This window comes from Psammomys obesus, unplaced genomic scaffold (genome assembly GCF_907164565.1).
Source record: "Psammomys obesus unplaced genomic scaffold, mPsaObe1.curated_primary_1811, whole genome shotgun sequence".
In the NCBI taxonomy this organism is placed as follows: domain Eukaryota; kingdom Metazoa; phylum Chordata; class Mammalia; order Rodentia; family Muridae; genus Psammomys; species Psammomys obesus.
Window position 1 is genome coordinate 10,153,661 of NW_026596131.1, and position 23,064 is coordinate 10,176,724.

A 23,064-nucleotide genomic window follows, 5' to 3' on the forward strand; every position below is an offset into this window, starting at 1 on the left:
CAGGCATGACAAGCAAACACCTTTACTCACTGAGCCATCTCACCAGTCCAGTTGTTTGGTTTTGAGAAAGTCGCTCTGTGCAACCCTGGCTAGTTTATAACTCACTGTGTAGACCAGGCTGACCTCAAACTTGGAGCCATCTCCCATGCTGGAATTTCAGGTTCGTGCCACCAAGCCTTGACATCTCTTGACATCTGAAGTCACATCATTCTCCATTTGGAGGCCCATCCTGTATCTTTTATTATTGTTGTTGTTGTTGTTGTTGTTGTTTTGAGACAGGGGTTTTCTCTGTGTAGCTCTGGCTGTCCTGGAACTCACTTTGTAGACCAGGCTGGCCTCAAACTCACAGAGATCCACCTGCCTCTGCCTCCTTAGTGCTGGGATTAAAGGAGTGGACCACCACCACCCAGCCCATTTTTATTTTTTATATCATTTAGTTTGTGTGTGTCTGTGTGCGTGTGTGCATGCGTGTACTATGACACTCACATGAAGAACTTTCAGGAGTCAGTTCTTGCCTTCCACCATGTGAGTCTGGGGACACAGCCTGGTTTGTCAGCGTGGTGGCAGGCGGCACCCATTCACCATCCGGGTGCTTTACCCTCTGAGCTGTCGCAGCAGCCCTGTCCTGTGTCTTCAGAATGTGGAGCAGAACTCCTGACCTCTACCCACCAGGCACTCATAGGAACTCCCCTCCCCAGGTGCATCAGTACGAATGTCTACCAGCGGTCTGGGGAGACAAGCACAAAATTACCCACCACCCCAGCAACCTGTTCAAGCAAGAGGGCAAACTGAAGGACTCGCCTTGGCTCTCAGGGGCTCACTGGCCTAGAGGGAGCCGCAGCTCCAAGGCCACCCTGACACGGCTCAACACAGGTCAGCATTCCAGCCTCGAGTGAACCCGAGATGCTGCGGGTGGAGCTGATCTGTTCAGAAAGCCTTAGAGAGCTGTCCCCCTGCTCACGAGAGGGAAGAGGGAGCGACAACTGAGATCGGTTTTCAATTAAAATGATTAGCACTGTTTACTTAGATTCCGCAGATGTATAGGATCTATGCTAGCGAGACTTTAAAGAAATAAAAGGTGGGGGAGGGGAAACAATTCAGCCCAAATTGAAAAAGTCTCCCTGTAATTACGAGATTGGAGCATACTCACCGAGAGGATCAATAATGGGAAATCTAAGTGCCGCTGTTTGCTGAGATTACAGTCTCGAATCACTCCAACTTGGATTTTAATTTTCTTTCTCTTTGGCTCATCACCACAAGATCCCAGCCTGAGAGGGACAGGCAGTGGGCGGGCCACAGCAAAGAAGTCTACATACATACATACATACACATACACACACACATACTTACATACTCACAGACACATCTGATCCTCTGTAGGAAATATTTATTGCTACGTAACCAATTACCATGCACTTAGCAACTCAAAGTCACCCACATTTATTAGCTCAGAGTTTCTCCTGTATCGGAGGACCGTTGAGAGCTGAGCAGTGTCTCTGTCCTAGGGTCTCCCCACCCAATACCAGTGTGTCAGCGAGGCTGGGCCTTGTCTCAGGCTCCAGGACACTCCTTCAAGTTGATAGACTCATCCCCTTTCAGCTGTAGGAGGAGCTCCATAACCAGACTCTGATTTCCAAGCTCTTTGAAAAACCCCACCTGATTGGACCTGGCCCACCCAGGCTGGCATCCCTTCTGACTCCCTCGAAGCTCCCTGTTTAGGATTCTAAATGACACGTGCACAAACCTCTTTTCCTTTGCTATATTTTATTTGCTGTATTCAGGGGACACCCTTCCTGTTGCAATGACAGACTATCCCCAACTGGGTAAATTAAACAATAGAGGTTATTTAATTCGGTGCTCTGGAGGCTGAGAAGTCCAAGAATGTGGCACCAACCTCTAGAGAGAGCCTTCATGCCACATCCTAAACCAACAGAAGAGCAAGTGGAGATGGAGAGGGTTTGAGGCCCTATCCATCCCGATTACCCCATGGGTAGTAGTAATCCGTGAAGAGTGCAGAGCCCTGGTGGCCAAGCCACCTCTTAGATGTGATTTATTCTTAATTCTCAATGTCACCACTCTCTCTCTCTGTGTGTGTGTGTGTGTGTGTGTGTGTGTGTGTGTGTGTGTGTTTGCTAGATTTATTTATTTTTATAGTATGTGTATGAGTGTTTGCCTGAATCTATTTATGTGCACCATATGGGAGCAGTACGTACAGAGGCCAGAAGAGGGCATCAGATTCCCCTGGAACTGGAGCTATAGAGGGTCCTGAGCCGCCATGTCAGTGCTGGGAACTGAACCTGGGTCCTCTGCAGGAATATCTAGTACTCTTAACCTCTGAGACATCTCTCCAACCCCACATTTGTTGATTTTGAGGCAGGGAGTTATACAGCCCAGGCTGGCCTTGACCTCCTGATCCTCCTGCCTCTCAGCCTCCCAAGTGCTGGGATTATAGATATATACCCCCTTGCCTGGTTACTTAGCAGAGAAATGTCAAAATGAGTTTTGGAAGGGACATTCAAACACATCAATGTCTTATCCACACTCAGCAGAGGACATGATGCCAAGGGGCAGAAACTTTGGACCACACCCTCCCTCAGAGCCCTTTCCAAGATTCCCAGAGCTGAGCCATGAGAAAATGATCCTTCCTAAGCTGCCCTCAAACCTCCAGGACCCTAGTCCAAGCCTACTGGACAGGCCCCAGCAAGCAAGCCCACTGCCGACCTCCACTGATCCGGAACCTTCCAGTGTGGGAGAGACCAGGTAAAACCACTGAGGACAGAATGGAATACCTTGGCTCCTGCCCTGTGTTCCCTCTTGACTGTTTCCTGTCACTTTCACTGTGTCTCCAGCCCCAGTCAGATTCCTGTCTTCCCTGATCCAGCAGCCTTCCCTAGCTACCTTCCTTAATCCCAACACCTGGACACAAGGAAGGATGCAAATGAGCACTCCAGGAGGGGAGGGGACCCAGCTCATTTCCTACTGCTGTGATAAAATACCCTGACAAAGCAACTTAATGGGAACATGTTTTGTTCTGGCCCACTTTCATGTCACAGTCTCCTACAGCACAACATTCACGGCAGTAGGAGCTTGAGGGAGCTGGTCATACCCACAGTAAAGCCACATGGAGAACCTGGCAGCTCTCAGGCAGGTCTCCAAGTTCAAGGCTAGCCTGGTCTGTAGAGTTAGTTCTAAACAGTGAGGGCTAGATAGAGAGACCCTGTCTCAAAAACCCAGAGGAGGAGGAGGAAGGGGGGGAATAAATGTATGCTTGTCCTCAGCCCACCTTTTCTGCTGTTTTTTTTTCCATGCATGCATACTATATATACATCATTTCCATCCCTTGATTTGTCCCTTTAACTTTTCCCATGTCCCCCCACCTGCACCTCCACTATAATTCATGATCTCTTCTTTCACAATTATTACTATTTACACACACACACCCCTACAGAGTTCAATCTGTGTCCCTATGTATGTGTGCTTAGGGCTGACCACTTGGGATGAGGGAACTTTTCCCTGGAGAAAACTGATTCCCTCTCTTTGTAGCCGTTCACTGCCGTTAGCTCTCCACACAGAGGTGACCTTGTGGTGTTTGCCTCATCCACGCTGGCATGTCCTCTGGTGTAGACTCTGTTTCACACAGGCCAGGATCCCCACCCAGGGAACGGTCTCACTCAAAATTAAAATGTCTTCTCGTTTCAGCTGTAATCTAGATAATTCCTCATAGACATCACCAGAGAATAACATTAATCTGGAAAGTCTCTTGCAGGTATGCCTGGAGGCTTGGCCTCTGCAGGACTGCAGAGTCTGTCGGGTTGATAACACTAACCATCATGGGATTTTTCTTTTGTATCTGAAAGCTTGATTTCTCTTTCAGAGCTTGGCCATCATTCTATAGCCTTTGATTGCTTCATCAAACCCAGCATCTGGGGCCAAGGAGGTAGCTTGGGTGGCAAAATGTTTTTGTACTCTATTCAAAGCCCAGGGTTTGATTCCCAGCATTGTTTAGACTGGGTGTGGCAGCTCATGCCTGTAGTCCTAGCACTTAGAAGGTGGAGGAAGGAGTATCGGGAGTTCAAAGTCATTCTCAGCTACTTCAAGGCCAGCTGTGTGTGTGTGTGTGTGTGTGTGTGTGTGTGTGTGTGTGTGTGATAATAACTGTGAAAGAAAAGGTCATAAAAGTATATTGGAGGTGGGGGAACATGGGAGAAGTTAAAGGGATAAACCAATTTATGAAAAAAAAATTTTAAAAAGAACTACACGAGACCCCATCTCAAAACAAACAAACCCCAGGATTTATTCTCTCTCTCTCTCCCCCTCCATTTACTTATTCACTACTTTCTTCCTCCCTTCATTCATCCCTTGGAAACTTTCTTCTGTATCTTGCAAGACTCTCACAAGTATCAGGAAGGTGCCAAGGAAAGATACCCTTTAACAGTGTCTCGGCGCTCTGAGCATGCACAAAGGTTATGGAGCCAGCAGTAGGTTCTGCCCTTCCTGTGGGCTGGGAGAGGAGAGCCCAACCTGAGTCAAGGAGGAAAAAAAAAGTAATAAAAAAAAAAAAAAAAAAAAAAAAAAAAAAACGAACTCCAGGAGTCCAGGAGTAAATGAAGAGGAAGGGACACTGGGACTGCGGGAAGTTGGAAGAGCTGGGCTTTGCCCTGTCCGTGGTGCTGACACCACTGTAACGCATCACCCACTCTGGGCTGGCGCTGGGGGTGGGCAGGCGGGATGGCGGTGGCGTGGCACTTAGCTACACATTTCATTTTTGTAACGACCTTCCTGTTTCCCCTCTCAGTCTCGCTTGTCAGCCTGTGACCATTAAATTCCTCATTAGCAAACGAGATTTGGATGGGCTCATTAAGATGAGGGATGGCCCCGAGGTGCAGCTGGCTGAGGGTGAACGGGAATGCGTCTTCACCGTCTTTAGTTTTCTGCCTTCTTTATTAAAAAATAATGCATCCTGCATTCCGAGCACCGGGCCCCATGTCTACTGACAGGCCCAGTCTCCCAGCTCTTCAGAGCACCGGCTTAAAGAACAGGCTGGGCACAGCAGGACAACAAACAGCAACAGGCTTGCTGACTCATGCCGATCCCCAAAGTCACCCAGCCAGAGCCTGGGTTTTTGTTGCCTTGTTAAAGCTCAGCCCTGAATGTGCTGAGCTTCTCAGCCTCCTCTGCATCCTCTTCTCCCATCTCACCCCTTCAGTCCCAGTCTCACACTGTGGCATTCTGGCATTCAGCTGCTGAGAGCTGAATGTACTTAGTCTTCATGCCACAGTGATCCTCTAGAGTTATGGGTAAAGGCTTCTAGCAGAAACTGGACTCAGGGCTGGGAAGCTCAGTTAATAGATTGGTTGCCTAACATGCATGAAGCCCTGGATTCGATCCCCAGCACTGCATAAACTTGGCTTAGTGACACAGACCTATAGCCACAATACTTAGGAGGTAAATGCAGAAGGGTCAGAGGGTCAAAATCACCTTTGGCTACATGAGGAGTTTGGGGCCGGCCTGTGATACATGACAGCCTGTCTCAAAAGGAGGGGGAAGAAAAAGAAGAGGAAGTGGAAGGTCCCACAACAGAACTCAAGCAACCGTCAATACTGAAGCTAGAAGTCCCTGAGGTGCTGAGCACTTCCGTCTCTCAGGACCACACTCCCATATGACTGCTTTGTGTTTCCTTGTGGGTCCCCTTCTGTCTGGAGGGCCTCCAGTCACCTGCTAAGTCTGGCCAGGACTCCAGTCCTACTTCCACAGTCCTCCAGCTCAGGAGTCTATGCCCAACCAGGACCCCTCAGCTTCCTGTCAATCAAAAACAGGCAGTTTTCTCCTCAAAGGAAATAAGAGCTGGTTTGTTCTGGAACCAAATGTGAGTGACCATGGCCTGGGAGCACAGATTTCAGTTACCCCAAATATCATGATCCATAGAGTCATAAATCCAGACACCTGCGAATTTGGGGAGATGGCTCAGTGGCTAAAAGTGCTTGCTGCCCAATCATAAGGACTTGAGTTCAAATCCTAGCACCTACATTGGACAGACCACAATGCCTATAACTCCAGCTCCAAGGGATCTGGTGCCCTCTTCTGTCTCCATGTGCACTGACACACACATAGGCATACACATACAGACACAACCACACACTCAAACACAAGCACACACTCACAAACCCAGGTATACACACAGAGACACAAGCACACACTCACACAGACTCATGCATACACTTACACAGACACAGGCACACACACATACACACATCCGCGCTCGCACACACAGAGACACAGTCATACACTCGCACAGGCAGGCATATATTCAGACTCAGATGCATACACTCACACAGACACAGGCAGGTGCTCACTCACCTATCTTTGGGGTCATTTAGTCTTCTTTAAAAAAAAATCAACTATAAATAAATAAATAATTCGACTCCAAACAGCTAGAGGGAAAGTGAGAGTGTGTGGGGAGGGAGGGAGGGAGGAAGAGGCCCCTCCAGTGCCACCTGAAGCAGGGCAGAAAGTCCTTCTCATTTCCTGAGGACTAGGAAGTCAGCCAGCAGCCACTCTGACCTGTCCATACACACTCCACTGCAGCAACACAAGCAGACACCTCCCTGCTGTCCCTGCTGTCCCGGCAAGCTCTCTTTCAAAGTCTGATGCTACTCCAGGCTGACCCATACTCAACCCCTCCTGGGCCCCTGACTGCAGCCACTCCTCTGTGAAGAAGCCTCGCTGAAGACTTCACCCAAGGTCATAACCAGTCTGCTGCAGCAGTCTCCATCCACTGATCCATTAATAGCGGAGCAGCCTGTCAGGCAGAGGCTTCTGAGAGGGAGCTCAGGACAGGAACAGGAGGGAGGAAAGTAGACAGACTCACCTGGCCAGCATCTAGCACACTTCCTCCTCCTCAGCCTGTTATCCCTACTTCTCCTCAGCCCCAAGGCTGAGTCTCCCCTGAAATCACAAGCTACTGGGAGAGATAAGAGTCACGTAGGCTTGAGCAGGTAGAGCAGAGGGTCAAGCAAAGACATAGCCCTAAACAGGTCAGGGTTACTACAGCCTCTTTCCTTCCTTCTCCCAAAGGTTTTTCAGTCTCTCCACCTTGGAACAGGGCACGGAACTAGTGTTCTTTCTAGAGGAGGCGGTGACAACTGCTTACCACAGACACCACTGGCAACGAGCCTCACCCTGGCCTGCAAGTAGTGTCCACCCCACGTGCCCTCAAGACAAGTCTAGATTCACAAGGATTGTTTTCCCAGTCCTGGGCACGCCAGAGAAGAAACAGGAAGAGAGAAGCCACCTAAATCTTGGGGCCTTGGCTTGCAAGGCTGGGTTCCTGCTGTCTCCCTCCTCCTGGTCTGGGCTCTCCCGGGTGGTGCATGCGCTCAGAGGCGGAGCTCTGTGCACCCAGCCTGCACTGCCTCTATTTATGCTGCCCACACACCCTGGAGCCTCTGTTCCCAGCTGGGTACCCCAGCTAGCTCTCTCTCTCAGCTCCACGCCTTGGAGGCATCGTGGCACTCTAGTAATTGCTTTTGGAAACTCGGTCACCGGTGGTAATTGGAGAACCTGTCTTGGGCACTGTCACGCAAGCAAGCAACACCGGGCCTGTCTTTCTCTGGATGCAGAGGGCAGCGGAACTGTGTGGGAGACAGCAGGTTGGGCTGTGCCAACCTAGGTGCCCAGATGGCCTGCCAGAGTTCTCTTCCATCTCTGAAGTCTTCCTAGAGATGAAGACCCAGTCTTGGAAAAAGGGATGAGGGAGAAGGTGGTGAGGAAAAGGTAGAGGGAGTTGGGGGAAGCCAAGGCTGGTAAGAGCTCAAAAAAAAAAAAGACAAGACTTCAGAGAATCAGCTTGATCCCAGAGGTGAGGTGTTCCTGCCTTGGGACCATAATGGAGACAGCAACAAACTGTTCTAGCCCAAGCCAGCACTCCATGACCCTGTGCGGTTTCATTAATGTAACTTTCTGTTAAGGAGAAGCAAGACAGTGAACAGAGAGTTCACTCCCAGCTCCATCCCTGGGGAGTCCCTAGGCTCAGGTTCCATTCTCCTTGCATCCTGGCTGTCTGAGGTTCTGGCGACAATGCCCTGCTTGGAACCTTAAGCCATTACTACTCACCTAGTCCCAGTAGAAGTCACCTGTGGCCCTGCACCCCCACAACCACCCCACCCCCAGCTTTCCGAGCCTACCTCAAACAATCCCTGGCTTGGCCTGTTTCCTGAGGTGACCTCAGATGCCCACAGGCTGCTGAGGACAGGTCTGGGGGACCCAGGAAGTTTCTGCCCTTCATCTCGGGTGTGTCGCTTATACTTTTCTTCTCCTAAGGAGCCTTAGGATGAAGAGATGACTCAATACTTCACTCTCCTACTTTTCCCCCTCGGGGTCTTGAGATCAACTTTTCTAACCACTCTGCCAGGACAGAAACCCCCCAGGTGATGGAACAACATCGTAAGAAGCCAGGACCACCCTGGCCTCCCCACAGTGGCTGTTAGTGAGAGGCTTGAGAGAGGACTCAAGGCAGAGCCAGGGTCTGCTTGCAGGTGGGGGTCTCTGGAGTTAAAGAACGGAAGGCAACCAGCAGACCTGACCCATGAACTGAGATGAGGGGAAATGGATGGGGCTGATCAGGCACATAGGGATTCTCTGAGACCGTTTCTTGTTGTTGTTGTTGTTGTTGTTTTGTTTTGTTTTGTTTTTAGAGACAGGGTTACTCTGTGTAGCCTTGGCTCTCCTGGAACTCACTCTGTAGACCAGGCCGTCCTGGACCTCACAGATCTGCCTGCCTCTGCCTCTCAAGTGCTGGGATTAAAGGTGTGTGCCACCACTGCCCGGCTCTGATACCCTTTCTTGTGGGTCAAAGGATAAGCTTAAACCTTGGGGGACTAGAGCTGTCCAGAAGCAGTCATCAGTGAGCAATAGATACCCCCACTACCACCACCCCAGAGATCCTGCCCCGCCTCCATTGGTACACACACACCACACACATCCCAGCAAGGCAGGAAGCTTGCACTACCTTCCCACCCCTAATCCTAAGGGTACAATCAGGGAATGACAAGCCACTGGCCAGCCACCAGCCTCTCCAGGGACTCCCACCAGGCAGAGGACCCTGGAACCTGCACCTAATCGGACACTCCTGCTGATGCCAAGCATCTTCCTGTCATTCATGCCAGGGGATGCTCTCCGCGCCTTGTGATTGATGGACTTTAATTTCCTCAGCCCCTCAGTTGAGCCTCTGCTTTCCTCCAGCCTGTCAGGGTGTATGTCTCCTGGCCTCTCGCGCCCCTCTCTCTTCCCTGTTGTTTAATTTGAAGCATCCGTCTGGAGCATCCCGGGGTAGGGACGGTGGCAGGACTGAATGCATTAACTGCTGACAGCTCTATTGATTTTCTCTCCCACGCTGCATAATGCAAGATATATACACACCGATAGGCTGGCCCCTGCCCTGCTCTCTGAATGGACAGTGCCCTTTCTCTTTCCTCTCCATCGTCCCCTCATCCTGGCACATGTTGATATATAGGAGGGGTGCTTGTCTCCTGCACTCAAGATGGATTCTCCTCCGCCTCGACATTACTTTCCTTGCTGCTCAGAGACCGGTCCAATCTGTCCTTTTTACAGGGGCAGATTGGATGCTAGGGATGCCGCTAGAAGAGGGAAAGAGGCCTGTGCAGTGAGGCAGGGGAATTGAGGAAGCATCATCTGTCAGTGCCGACTCTGTACCCCCACTCCTGGGGCTTTCCAAGGTCCCTGCTGCCTCAGGAGGCTGGGCAAGGGAGGGTGCTCCCTCTGCAGCCCACCTCCTCCAGGCCCTGCCTAGTACTCACGCTCCGCGTGAACAGCCACAGCGCCACCTGCTGGCTGAACTGGCCTGTGTCCCTCGGGTTTCCTGGATTCAAGGCTGGTGTGGTCCAGGACTCTGACCCACAGATGGCTACAGTGGCCTGACGCAGAGCAGGTATTTATAAGCCCTCCTTGAAAGAAGCCACAGCCACAGATTTCAGGAGAGTGCTTAGCCGAACACCAGTGTGAACCCGGACCTACTGTGTCCAGGAACACTGTCCTCTTCCCGGGAGAGCAGCTGTACAAAAGCCACCCAAACTCTTCCTTTGCTCCTGTCCCCCTGGAGTTTCTAAGCATGAAAAGCTGGTATGCTCCGGGAAGTTGCATGGGAAGGAGCAGAGAGGATTCTCAGGGCAAAGTGATCCTCCCGGGCCTGACCCACCCCCACGGCACTTTGTGTGCTGACGGTGAAGCTCTTCCCCCGAGTGGAACCCTGCTTCATCTCTGCCTTCACTATTAGTCTTCGGGTTCCCTGTGGTGGGAAGGGAGGCAGAGATACCCAAATGTGGGCTAAATACACATCACTGCAGCAGGGAGGTGAGACGCGGCCTGGCCAATAACGCGTGCTAGGGAAATGAACTTGGCTTGAGGGAATGTTTGCTCTCTCTTGGGCACCTTAACAGAGAATTCGGTGTGTCTCTGCCTCCTCCCACCTACTTGTCCCACACAGACACAAGGCTTTCTGGTGAAAAAGTTATTCTAGCCATGCTCCTTGGTTGAGAGCAGCTGCCTTGCAGCTCCAGGGCAGAGGGCAAACTCTGATTGCCTGCAGAAAGACTTTGAATTCCTAGGCTAACTGTAACTATAATAAATGGAAGAAGAGTGCAAAGACCTGGCCTGAAGGCAGACATGGTGGTGATCCCGGCACCCACGATGCTGAGGCGGAAGGATTGCTGTGAGTTTAAGAACCAGCTTGAACTACATAGGAAATACCAGGTTAGTCATGCCTACTTAAACAGACCCTGACTCAAATAACGAAATAATAAGAACAGTGGTCTGGGCTCAGAAATAAATAACATGGCCGTGGGAGTGTCACTAATATAGCTCATCGGGAGAATGTCTGCCTAGCACAGGCTCTGGAGTCCAGCCTCAGGAGCAAAAGGAGGGAGGGGTGGTCCAGGATGGAATGTTCTTGAATACATATATAGTGCTGAGTTCAAGAGGCGTCACTGCTGTCTGACTAGTCATGCTTTGTGGCACTTGGCTCAACAGCTGGTTGTGCGTGTCTGCTTCTCATGGCCATCTACGAGTCTTGAAGACTCTGTAGATGCTGAAAGGAGGGGGGCTACTCAACACCCCACTTAGACTTCCCCTCTGAGATTCCAAAAAGCGCAGCCTTTCTCTCCTGCCTTGTCCTCCTCTCCCTCCCTATCCCCATCCACTCTTCCAGGTAGCCAGATTCATGGAGAACCCCAGGCTGTCCCCGTGCTGAGCATCTGGGAGGTTTATGGACAGCTCCCAGAGGGCAGGTTTAAAGGCCAGCTATGCCTGGCAGCCAAAGGCATGGGCCTCCTGGGGGCTTCCTGGAGACTAAGTGCGACCAGAACAAAGAAAGCACTCCTCTAGGTATGAAATACTACACCAATCGCATCCACAATTTATAAGCTTGAGATTTGGGTTTCCAGCCAGAAGGCAGGCTCTTTGCCATTCAGTCTCCAGTCTCAGCGTCAGCACCCTCTTGTGGTCACAAGTGGACACTGCACACATAGCCCAGACAGCCGGGGAGGAAGCGAGGAAGGCTGGTGACCTTCCAACCCCTGCTCTACTGCCCCCCCACCCCACCCCATCCCCACACACACGAGAGGTAATCAGGAGAATCAGTTCTGCTCTGAGCACACAGAACTTCCCAACATTCATCGAGAACCTATGCTCTCCCAACTGTAGATTAGCCATTCCCTCTGCCCTTCCCATCAGGAGCCATTCCATGGACCCCTTATGCCAGGCAGTCCTTTCAGCTTCTTTAGATTACACTGTATACAACACTACCTCCCTGCCTACCTGTGAGTGGGGTCCTGGGTCTCTGCTCCATTCCGGTACCTCTAAACACTGATTGAGAAAACTCCAAATGGATGGGCCTTCGGGGTTTCCACTGGAAGGAGAGGGGAAAAGGGGGTGCCTCTGTAGGTCCCTGCTTTGGCCTTCAGCAGACCCTGCCAGGGCCAGCTCTGAGGCCAGGAGGTAGATGAAAGCAAGAAGGATGTAAGACCAGAAGATACTCCCTAGACTGACTCACGTCCGGCTCCAACCTCCAACTGCTCCGCCGGAGAGGGAGAGCCCCTCCCAGGCCCTTCTAACAGTACTCTGGCTCTCCATGGTGCCTCAGCTTCCCGCCTGGGACTCTCTAGTCTACCCTCCAGGCTTCACAGACACAGCAGTCCTGACTGGCAAAGTGGACCCCACTCTGGCTAGCTCTCAAGTCTGAGCCCTCCTCTCCTGCAGGATCCCCCTTTAGCATCTCCTATCATGCATGATGGACTAGTTTGAAAGTCACAGGGAAGCTACAGCCCAGGCCTTGCATAAGGGAGTGGCTCCAGCCCCTTTTTGTCTGAGTCTCAAGTCACGTCCTGACACCTGAGGTTCCACCACAGAGCCTGAGAAACCCTCCCTCCGGACACCACACTTTGCCCATCAGTAGCTGCTGTGTATTTTATAATACGTTCCCCCTGGGGAGCTGGAGAAGACCTTGGTCCTTGAACAAATTTGCCTTTGTGTTTGCTGTTATGCATCTACACTCTCTTAAATCACACAACTCAAGTGGACCAACATCTGTCTCTCTGGGAAGGATGCCAATGAGATAAGCAGCCTCTCCTCTTACCCACGTCACCACCTGATTGGTGAGGCAGGAAAAAGCAGAGTCACCAGCCATTCACCTAACACAGATTTTGTGCACCCACTGTGTGCTAGGGACTGCTTGGATTACCTGACCTGAATCTCTACTTTTAACCCTTCCTTCCTTTTATGTCTTATTCCCTGTGCCCTTCCCTCTTTCTGTCTCTTCCTAAAGTGAGTGCTTTCAGATGTCACATCCAGCTCGAGAAGCCTCCAAGGTCAACATTAAGTACCTCCTGTATACATGAGCCTCACATTCAAGAAAGCTAACTACAGCAAGTTCTACCCTGTCCTTGCCCTCAAACAAAGTCAGTACAAATACGTGAAGAGTTTAGCCCTGCCAAGGGACTAAGGATACAGTTCAGTTGGCAGACTGCTTGCCCAGCACATAGAAGTCCAGGGTTCAGCCATTAGCACCAGGCATGGTGGCTCACATCTGACATGCCAGCACTCAGGAAGTAGTGGTGGAAGGCCATCCTCTGCTACACAGTGAAGCCAGCCTGGGCTACAAGATATCCTGTTCTAAAAAAAACAAAAACAAAAACAAACAACAACAACAACAACAACAAAAAAAACCACTCTGGAGGCATAATCAGGAGATCTGTGGGAGCTCAAGGCCAGCCTGCTCTGCATAGTGAAGTTCAGGACAGCTAGTTCAACACAGAGAAACCCAGTCTTTAAAAACAAAACAAACCAACAAAAAGCCCAGAGTTTACCCCCACCATTGCCACGGCCTAAGCAAATGTGACAAGAGAAGGACATCAGAGCTGAAGGTCTGCCCAAGTAGAAGATGGAACAGATGACGAAAGGATACTGTAATATCTGAGGGGACCACAAAGAAATCCCTGCAGACCGGAAGCCCAGCAGGTTAAGAGGTCCTTGGTTTGGTAGAAAGGACAGTTGAGGAGTAGGGAGGCAGAAAAGACCAGTAAGGCATCTGCCCGGGGTAGAAACTCAGCAAAGTCGGGCAGTGAATTATGGAAATGCCCTGGGTCAGGACCAGGAGCCGACCCCCAGATGGCTCTCCCAAAGCCCACCGGGCTTCTCCAGTTACCAGCAGACAGGTTTCTGGTTGCCGAAACACATTTCTGTTCTCTAAAAAGACTCCTGTATAATTAGGTTTTCTGCCCTGTATCACCGGGAGGCAGGAGCCCCACCAACACTCCCTCATCCAAAGGGAGGGAGGGAGGGAGGAGAGAGAGTGGGTCTCAAATAAAACTCCTGGCCAGGCACTCATCCTCCTCCGGGGCCCCCTTCAACAAGTACAAGGCAATTACATTCTGTTGTGAGTTATTAAATTGGGGGGGGGGGGAGAGACAAACATAATAAAATGGAGACATTTGTAGAGAGGTTGAAACAAAAAGCAGTTTAGAAATAAAATCAATAGCTAAAGTTTCCTGGAGCCTAACCTCCAAGCCATTATTATATGAGAAGCAAGGCTAACTAGGTGCTAAGGAAGTTGGTTCCTGGTGAGGAAGGGAGCTGGGAGGGAGGGAACGCCGCCTGCCAAAGCTGACACTGTCTTACCCGGCTGAAGAAGTGGTGTGCGGTGAGAGCTGGACTGAGGAATCTGCCCCAGGAGAGGCTCAATTCTTGACTCGGGCTATGGGACTCAAGATACAATAAAGGAGGCACTTCTGCTTACCCGGAAGTCCTGCCCCTCCTGAAAAAGCGAGGCACACAAGTGTCTCTCTAGAACAGCTTCATTTCTGCCAGGCCTGTTATGAGCATGAAGGTGGGTTACCTGACCCTGTCTCAAAAAACAAAACAAAATTAAAAAAAAAAAAAAATCACTTCTGGACCTGGAGAGAGAACTCAATCCTAAGAGCCCTGGCTGCTCCCCCAGAGCAGCTGGGTTGGATTCCCAGCACCTACACGGCAGTTTCCAGCTGTTTGTAAAAGTTCCCGCATGTGATGCCCAGCTGTACATGCAATCGCAATACACATAAAATAAAATGTAAAAAAAAGGAAATGTTTTGTTTTCTTTAAGAAGGTGGGTGACCGGGAGAGGGGATGATGGGAGTAGGGAGAGGAAGAGGGAAGGGTTGGCAGCCCGACTATCCTTTACTTTGAAAAGGTGCACTACTGATCTGAACCAGAAGAGGGCAGGGCTGCTGAGATGGAAAGTATGAACGCCTGAAGGGTTCTTGGCCCTTGGCAGACACCGTACTGAACTTCCTCTGTTGGGCGGGTTTAACTGCTCGGAAGCGGAAGCCTCGTTCTTTTTCCGTTCTCATCGGTTCTTACCGCTGTGAGTGTTTCGGGCAGGAGGGGAAGGGAGTAAAATCCGAGGCAATCCGCAGCCGTGTAGGGTTTGAGGAGCACGGGTCTGAGGGGAGCGTGTGAGGGAGGAGAAGGGGGTGCGGCGGGGCGAGGTGGGGAGGCAGGATCACGGCCGGCTAACTCAGAGGACTGTTCCCACAGGTGCGGTCGCCAGCGCCGAGCGCCCGTCACCATGGTGAGTCCGGGACCGGGGATCCGGGCGGGCTCTAGCGCCCCCAGGACGCATGTGTCCCCGAGCTTATTCCCTCTTCCTCCTGTGTTGCAGCCTCGGAAAATTGAGGAAATCAAGGACTTTCTGCTCACAGCCCGGCGGAAGGATGCCAAATGTGAGTGGGCGCTTCCAGAAGGCTCGGGAGGAGCCCACGGGGCGGGCCGACGGAGGGATTGGGCGTCTCTGAAGAGCAGTTTCTGAATGCCACAGGGTCTCCCAAGGGATCTTTAAGTTTAAGAGCTTGGAGATCCAACCTGTCACAAACACAAAGGTCGGCAACTTAGGCACTGTGAGCAAGTACACACCTGGTCAGCGCGCTTTATCGTTTGGTACCTTACCAGGCTTTGCGTGATAGAGGCAGGAGGATCTCTGTGAGTTAGGGACCAGCCAGGGCTGCATAGTGAGACTCGTCTTCCAAAAAAAAAGAAAAAAAGTTGGCTACCTGTAATCATCTCCAGTTGGTTGTTTTTGTTTTTCAAGATAAGTTTTCTGTGTGATGCCTTGGCTGTCCTGGACCTACTTGTAGACCAGGCTGGCCTCAAACTCAGCGATCTGAGTCTGCCAGTTTTCAAGTGAAGGAGGGTGATGGTGAACCAAGTAGAGCCAGTAGGCCATGCCTGCTTAATCTGAGGACGCTGAGGTGAGAGGACTGGGCATCCAAAATCATCCTTGGTCTACATAGCCAGAGTCTCCCTCACAAATCCAAAGTAGAGGCGGGGGGGGGGGGGGGGAGTGTCACTAGGTTGGTAAAGTGTTTGCCCAGCATTCAGGAAGGTGCTAAGTTCATTCCTTTCTGCCCTGCAGGGTCTGGTGCACAGAGGGTAATCCCCAATTTGGGAGGCAGAGTAAAAGGATGAGGGAATTCAAGGTTCTCCTTGGCTAGGTTGTCTCAAAATAGATATAAAGCAAGCAGGTTCAAAGTTGTTTTTTCAGCTCCTGCTGGTTTTGTTTTGTCCTTTTATACACAGGGAGGGAATTGTCCCCTATTTAAAGGATGTTTGGGAGGATGTGCCCAATGAAAGACCTTGGATGACGTTATCTTGCATAGCAGGAAAAAGGGAGTCTGATAGCCCTGTGTGTGTCTTCCCTTTCCTCTCAGATGTGTCTTTTAAAAGAAGCAGATAATGAAGTAGAACACGATAGGCTGTCTTGTTAGGTTGGACAGGAAGAGCCTTTGAATCAACTGCAAGGATCATGTCAAACAAGCAGTTAGTTGCCTTTGATCTGGTGCTGTGTGGACTGGTGACCACCTGTGGGAAGGATGTCTCCTGCTGGTGGGCTCAGCAGTGTCTGCTTGTGTTTCCCATCCAGGCTGTAACATTTGGCACTGCCTTCCTATGTCCCAGCTCTGGCCTGGGTGACATGTCTTTGCCTCCTATTTAACATGCATGAGCATGGGACAAGGTTTGAGGTTGCACCTCTAGATTGATAAGGACATCTTAGCAGATGCATCAAGTTCTTTAACAGGTTCAGAAATTGAGTCAAGCATATTTGCTGGAGGAATGCTTTCAAACCTGATTCTGGTGGGTTTTCTTTTTAGAAACAGGCTGTGGACCCTGAGTGACCTGGCACTGACTTTGAAGCCCAGGCTGACCTCAGATCTAGAACTAAGTGATTCTTCTTTCTCCCAGGTGTTAGGATTGCAGACCTGTGCCACCATTTCTGTTTGTTTGTTTTGTGTGTGTGTTTTGGATTTTTGTTTACTGTATATGTGTGCTAATGTGGAGGTTAGAGAGCAGTTTGCAGGAGCTGGTTCTTCTATGTGGAAGATCTCAGGAATTGGGTTTGGCAAACGGTACCTTTGTCCACTCAGCTATTGCATTGGCTTTTCTTTTTTGACCTTGAACTGCCTCTGTCTCCCAGTACTGGTATTACAGGCATGCTTCAGGATGCCCTGGTCAGCATTTCCACTGTGTGTGGGCACCACATTGACTTGATGGACATTAGGCTGCTTGCACATAAATGCCTGATTTTGCATTTATTTCCTCATCTTGGGTACCTATCCAGAAGTGGGACTGCTGCATCACACTATGGCTGGCTGTCCTTGGAGTAATGCTGGGGGTATGAGAGCGCCTACCTAGGCCTGAGGCTCGGAGGTCATTTCCCAGCACTGACTGAACTAGGTGTGGTGGAGTGCCACTATAACTCCAGTGGCTTTGGTTAGAGGCAAAAAGTCCTCCTCAACCACACGGTGAATTTAGGGCCTGCCTGGATACATGTCTCAAGAACTGACTCATCTCTAGAGAATAGAAATAAGGTTTGACTTAATTTTCAGGAGTGTGGTAGCTACAGTCCAGATATCTGAACTTGGTAAGATAGAAGCCAGAGTGGCCAGTGCCTTGAGCGGGCTCTGGGTTAGGGCTTCCTGTGAAGTTGAGAGTACATGTTCTGTTTCCAGGAGGTTAGGGGCCAAATGAATGTCCCTGGTTAGGATTGAGTCTTTGAAGAATCAGGCATTTCACTGCTTGCAAGTTGTTAGTGTCTGAAAGGTTTGCAAGGAAGTTGGAGCAAGGGATTTATCAAGTACTCAGAGTGCTGGCTCATTCAGTAGGACGTAGCTGACTGTCCAGCTGCTGTATAGCTCTGCTGTGGGTGAAATGTGTCCACACTGGAACAGAACCAGATCCAGTCCAGTTGATTGGAGGTGCACCTGGCACCTACCTGAGCTGGAGTCACAAGATAAAATTAATGCAGTAAGAACCAGGAGACTGTTGTCTTGAGAGTTATGGGCTCTTGATGCTTGCAGAGTTTGGTTCCCAGCATCCTTAGGATCTCAAAACTGTCTGTAGCAGTGATGTCCTCTTCTGGACTCAGGCACCTGCAGTCACATGCCCACACATATTTCCACATAATTACAATTTTTTTTTTTTAAGACCCAAGTTCCACAAAAATTTAGAGGGAGCTTCCCTGCGCACTGGAGTAGAGCATCCTGAAACTGCAAGTCTGGTGTCCTTTTGTGCAGAGTGGGTTTCCAGAAGTGGAATGTTCTTAATCCCAGCAGATAACTCGTTTCCTTACTTTACAGACTGTCCCTTAAAAGATTGTCATGGGTCGTTCTAGAATGTTCTGTGGTGCTGTGTTTAGTGTGCCAAGTATGGATTTTATGTGCATATGCAAATGGATTGGGTAAGCCCGAGACCCATGAAGTGTAATAAAATGTAGCTTTCCAGCATGTTGAGCATTTGAGAGCAGGGGAAGTATGAGGAGGTGGGAGCTTCCTCCGCTCTGGTGGTGACGTGACAGTTGCACCCATTCGTTTCTGGCCAGTTGCAAGAGTGTAAGGCCCATGACCTGTGTGGTTCTGCACCAGTTCTCTGGGAGCTTCATTCTAATTCTGGTCTCCTTGGCAGCTGTGAAGATCAAGAAGAACAAGGATAATGTGAAGTTCAAGGTTCGCTGCAGCAGGTACCTTTACACCCTGGTCATCACAGACAAGGAGAAGGCAGAGAAGCTGAAGCAGTCCCTACCCCCTGGTAAGTAAGCCTGAGATAGTGGTGGGGGTCGGGTTACCCCCAGGATTGGGAGAGCCGCTTTGTGGTGGAGGTGTTTGTCTTTGCTGTGGATGGTGCCAAGGCATGGTTGTGATTCTCAGGTTCTGTCTGATCCCAGAAATAGCTTCCTTGGCCCCAAGCAGGTTATAGTTCATTTAATCCTCGTAAGACCCTACTCCATGATAATCCTGAGTTTGTGGAAGGAGGAGCCCATGAAATGCAGTGGGGTATCTCTGAGGTGAATTTATGTCAACCATCTCTCTCTCTTTCTCCAGGTTTGGCAGTGAAGGAGCTGAAATGAACCAGTCCTCTGCATTTAACTATTAAAACTTCTGGAAAGTCTTTGTGTGTGCTCAAGTCTTTAGATGGGAGGTGTGCTGTGGAGATGAGCTGTAGATTCTGGTGCTACCTTCTGCACCCCAGATCTTGAACTGGGATCTCAATGGATGAAAGAATTGCCTTTTACCCTGTGCTTGGGAAAACATTGGGAAAGGCTGCTCTTCGTGGTGGGAAACCTGTATACACTCCCGTGGTTTGGAAGTGGTCTGTGGGGTGGGTTGCCTTCTGATGAGAGGAGCGGAGGGGTTGAGCTTCTGGCAAGTAGCTGCAGGCTGCTGCCCGTGGAATATCCCCTGGTGCAAGAGAAAGAAGTGTCCCTTACTTGGGAGATTTGGAATGTGAAGTCAGGAGAGCATGGGGCCCCACGAGATGAATGGAGAAGGGATGGTATGTGGGGTCTGAAGAACAAAGAAGAGCTTAGCATGGACTGCCCGGGAGCAGGCAGAGGTGGGGATCTCTGCCTCCAGGCATGCGTTGTACACGGTGCACTACATGCACGCAAGCAAAACAACACAATTTTTAGACAATCTCTAGGGATTTAAAAGAAGGCAAAGCAAGCATTGATAGTTTAAACTGTTCTGGGCTTGAATGCCAACAGCTTTCAGTCTTGCAAATTGGCTGTGAGCCACACTGCCCTCCACCAGGTGGCACTCCACTACAATAAGTAGGCCCCAAAGTTGGGGATGGGTGTGGTTTTTGAGCCATCACGTGGATCCCAGCTTGGCTTTAAATCCCATCCTGCCTCCTGAGTGCCAGCCTGCAGGTGTGCCAAACCAAGTTAATGTGCTAAGATTGGAAGTCCTTAATTTGCTTCTTAAATGGAGTGCAGCAGGCTGAGGGTTATGCTAAATGGTTAAACAGGCAGGTTGTAAGCAGAAGTGATCTGCTGGAAGGCATCATTCTGGGTGTGCTGTGAGCTTTTTGAAAGACATGGGCTTTGTTTATCCTGGGAGAGAGTGGGGCAAGAGACACCCATAGTTGTTTAGAATTCCCAAGAAAGTTTACGGCTTTGGCTTCCTTTGTCTCCAGCACATTTCTCAATGGCTCACCCTAGTTCCTAGGAGACAGATGGGATTTATCTGGCCTTGTGGTCCACTGAAGGCTCGTTTTCATGCAGTGCCTCCTACACTGGCAAGCCTGAGTCACTTACGGTGCTTCTGCGGTCCCAGGCTGGCCCAGAGACTGAATAATGTCTGTGCCCTCAGGTGGCAGGACTCACCACTGCTGAGGTCCAGCTGTGGGCCCCTGCGTGGCTTTGTGGGTCCGTACACCAGGAGCAGCTAGGACGCCCTTGTACTGAGCTCGCCTTCGGGTGCACACAGGTGTCCGTGCCATGTCCCTGAGAGCTCCGACCTTGGCTGTTGCAGAGTAGATCTCTCAGTATAAAAGTGAGCAGCAGCAGCCGGGGGCCACAGAGGGCAGGTGGGCAGGACGCTGGGTGGCACCTCTTGGCTGTTACCGAGGTTGCAAAGGGCCCCCACGGGAGATGCTTCACATTTCCTGCTTCACAGCCAATTGGTGTGGGGCGGGGGCACACATAAATCTGTCCCTCACTACAACCGGCCTCACTTCTTCCCTCTCACCCTCCATTCCCTTTTCTCTCCTTCCAATTGTGCTTTTTATTTGTTTGAGACAGGGTAGACGAGGCTGACCTTGAGCTCACAGAGATCTGAGGCCCTCACTACCCGGGCTGCCTTAAGCTTGTGATCCTCTGCCTCTACTCCCTGAGGGCTGCAAATACGGGCATAGGTCACTTCACCAGCTGTTTTCCTCTGTATAATTTCCATATAATGGAATACATTTGTGATCGAAGCACCTGGCTCAAGGCCAGCCTGGGCTACATAGCTCCAGGAAACCAGGACTATGTAGCAAGACCCTGGCTTAATAGAAAAGACCCTTCTAGGTATAGGTCTACAAATCTCAGCTGTGTAATGGCTGCTCGAATCCACAGAACCTTTCTGTCAACTCCAAAGCCGCTCTCCCACCCTGGCCCCTGGGAAGCAGCCCCAGCAGCTCTTGCATTTTTCCTGACTGGATTCCCCTTCTGCTCTGCGCTGCCTGCTAGTCCCTGATTCCCACAAGATTCCCATCTGTCACTCAGAATCTTCTGGATACATCAACATCACTGTGTCCTGTGCACACATCCCTAAACTACCCTCCCTTCTCGTGCCAGTACAAGACTGAAGCAATGGTCATGTTCATAATCACCAAAGTTTAAAGCCTCCCTTCCCCTGCTAAACACTGTAAAGACAGGAAACTTGGGTCTTCATCATCACTAGGTGCCTTAGGGAGGATTCCTAGACAGTGTGCCGAACTAATGAGACATCCCTAGGGGTGGGTGAGGGATGTCCCCATGACTCTTGTCTGTCAAGTTCAAATATGGTAGCAGCCAAGCTCTAGCAACTACAGAATGAAGCTGATTGTGAGGAAAGGCCCCAGTGGCCAGCAGGGCAAGGCAGGACTTACTTCTAACAGGGTTCTTTGATACAGCAAGAGCACCTGTTCTCATGCCCAGCAAAACTTGCTTGCCTTTTCGGGCCACCACCATCACTCAGCGGATTCTTCCCCCTCTGGGGTCTCCTTTCTTACCTCTGCCAGCAGCACCAAGTGTCCTCCACTGGCTGCCCAGCACTGCTCCTAACCAAGCCACCTGCCAGGAGTCACTGACCTTTAACTGCCTCCTTCCTAAGTTCCTTACACTAGCCATACCAGCGCTTGGGCTGGGAGCTCTGCACTCGATTCTAACCAAAAGGCAAGAGAAGTGATAGGCTGGACTCTGCTGATGTGACACCCCCCCCCCCAAATACTCGATAACTAACCTAACGTGTTGCCTTCACAGTGTGTGCTGCTGCCAACCACACTCAAGGCGCATGTCAGCAAGGTCCTGGGGCTTTCCTGCTGTGGCCCTTCGGTGGCTCTCCCTTCCTGCGTTCTCCCTGCCCACCCCTCCCCTCTAGGAGCTCAAAAGCCCTCCTCAGCCCTGTCCTTCCTGCCCTAAAGGAATTAAGCAATTAGTCCCCCAAACACTTGGCCTCACTTGGATGCCTTGCCCTGAAAGGATACCTGTTGGGGTAGACTGGACAGTGGCTGGTAGTTCCTGGCTCAGTACATCTTCTCTGAGTGCACGTGGTCCATACAGAACTGATTCAGAGTGAATCTTGTCATGGGTGGTGCCGAAAACTTATGATTCCAGCTCTCAGAAGGCTAAGACCGGGTGATCCCGGGTTCAAGGCCAGTATGAGCAACTTAAACTTTATTTCTCCCTCCCCTCTTTGGTTTTTCAAGACAAGGTTTTTCTGTGTAGCTCTGGCCATCCTGGAACTCACTCTGTAGACCAAGCTAGCCTCAGATTCTGCCTGCCTCTGCCTCTTGAGTGTTGGGATTAAAGACGTGCATCAGGATCTGTCTTCAAAGGGCTCAGTGGTAGAAGCCTTGTCTAGCATGCTCAAGACCCTGGGTTCTAATCCCAACACTGCAATAAACAAATAAACCAGGTGTGGTGGTGAATGCCTTTAATCCCAGTACTAGAAGGCAGAGGCGGGGAATCACTGTAAATTCAAGGCCAGCCTGGTCTATATAACAAGTTCCAGGACAGCCAGCACTACATAGTGAGACCTAGTCTGGAAAATAACAATAAAGAAATAAAAGAATATTTAACGACTAGCCCAGCCTCCTAGGCCAAGGTTACTAATTATGTATGTATCGACTGGCACTTTATGGTCATTTTTTCCTTTATCTATTTGTTTGTCTAAGATCCCGTCTCACATAGCCCAGGCTGGCCTCCACCTCGCTACTGGCTTGAAGCTGACCTTTGAACTCCTAATCCTTATGCCTTCCTATCCTAAAACACACCATCCAGCCTAGGCCACTCTTTTGATATGATAGCAAGGAGCTAGGAGCTTAGAGACTGAATTCACTTCACACCTTCTACTTTTTTCGTCGGATCAGTGTATGTCTTGGAGCCTTATTCATAGAGCTGATGTCTGTGTTCAGGAGAAGTGGGGCGGGGCCTGGCCAAAGCCTCGTGCAGGGCGGGGCGAGTCCTTGTGTAGGGCAGGACATGGGGCGGGGCCTGGGTGG

General features: G+C 50.5%; 1 protein-coding gene across 3 annotated transcripts; it reads left to right on the top strand.

Annotated features, from left to right (window-relative positions):
- Positions 1-14,852: 14,852 nt before the first annotated feature.
- On the top strand, positions 14,853-18,987 carry Rpl38 (ribosomal protein L38). Of its 3 annotated transcripts, none has more exons than XM_055592674.1 (5): positions 14,853-14,911; positions 15,085-15,118; positions 15,209-15,269; positions 18,505-18,627; positions 18,921-18,987. In XM_055592674.1, the coding sequence occupies exons 2-5, from the start codon at positions 15,116-15,118 to the stop codon at positions 18,944-18,946; spliced, it is 213 nt and encodes a 70-aa protein (XP_055448649.1). In that variant the 5' UTR covers positions 14,853-14,911; positions 15,085-15,115; the 3' UTR covers positions 18,947-18,987. The 3 variants fall into 3 exon arrangements, with proteins under 3 accessions (XP_055448649.1, XP_055448650.1, XP_055448651.1); XM_055592675.1 differs by having other exon boundaries at positions 14,907-14,967; XM_055592676.1 differs by lacking the exon at positions 14,853-14,911 and adding an exon at positions 14,915-14,987.
- The last annotated feature ends 4,077 nt before the right edge of the window (positions 18,988-23,064 follow it).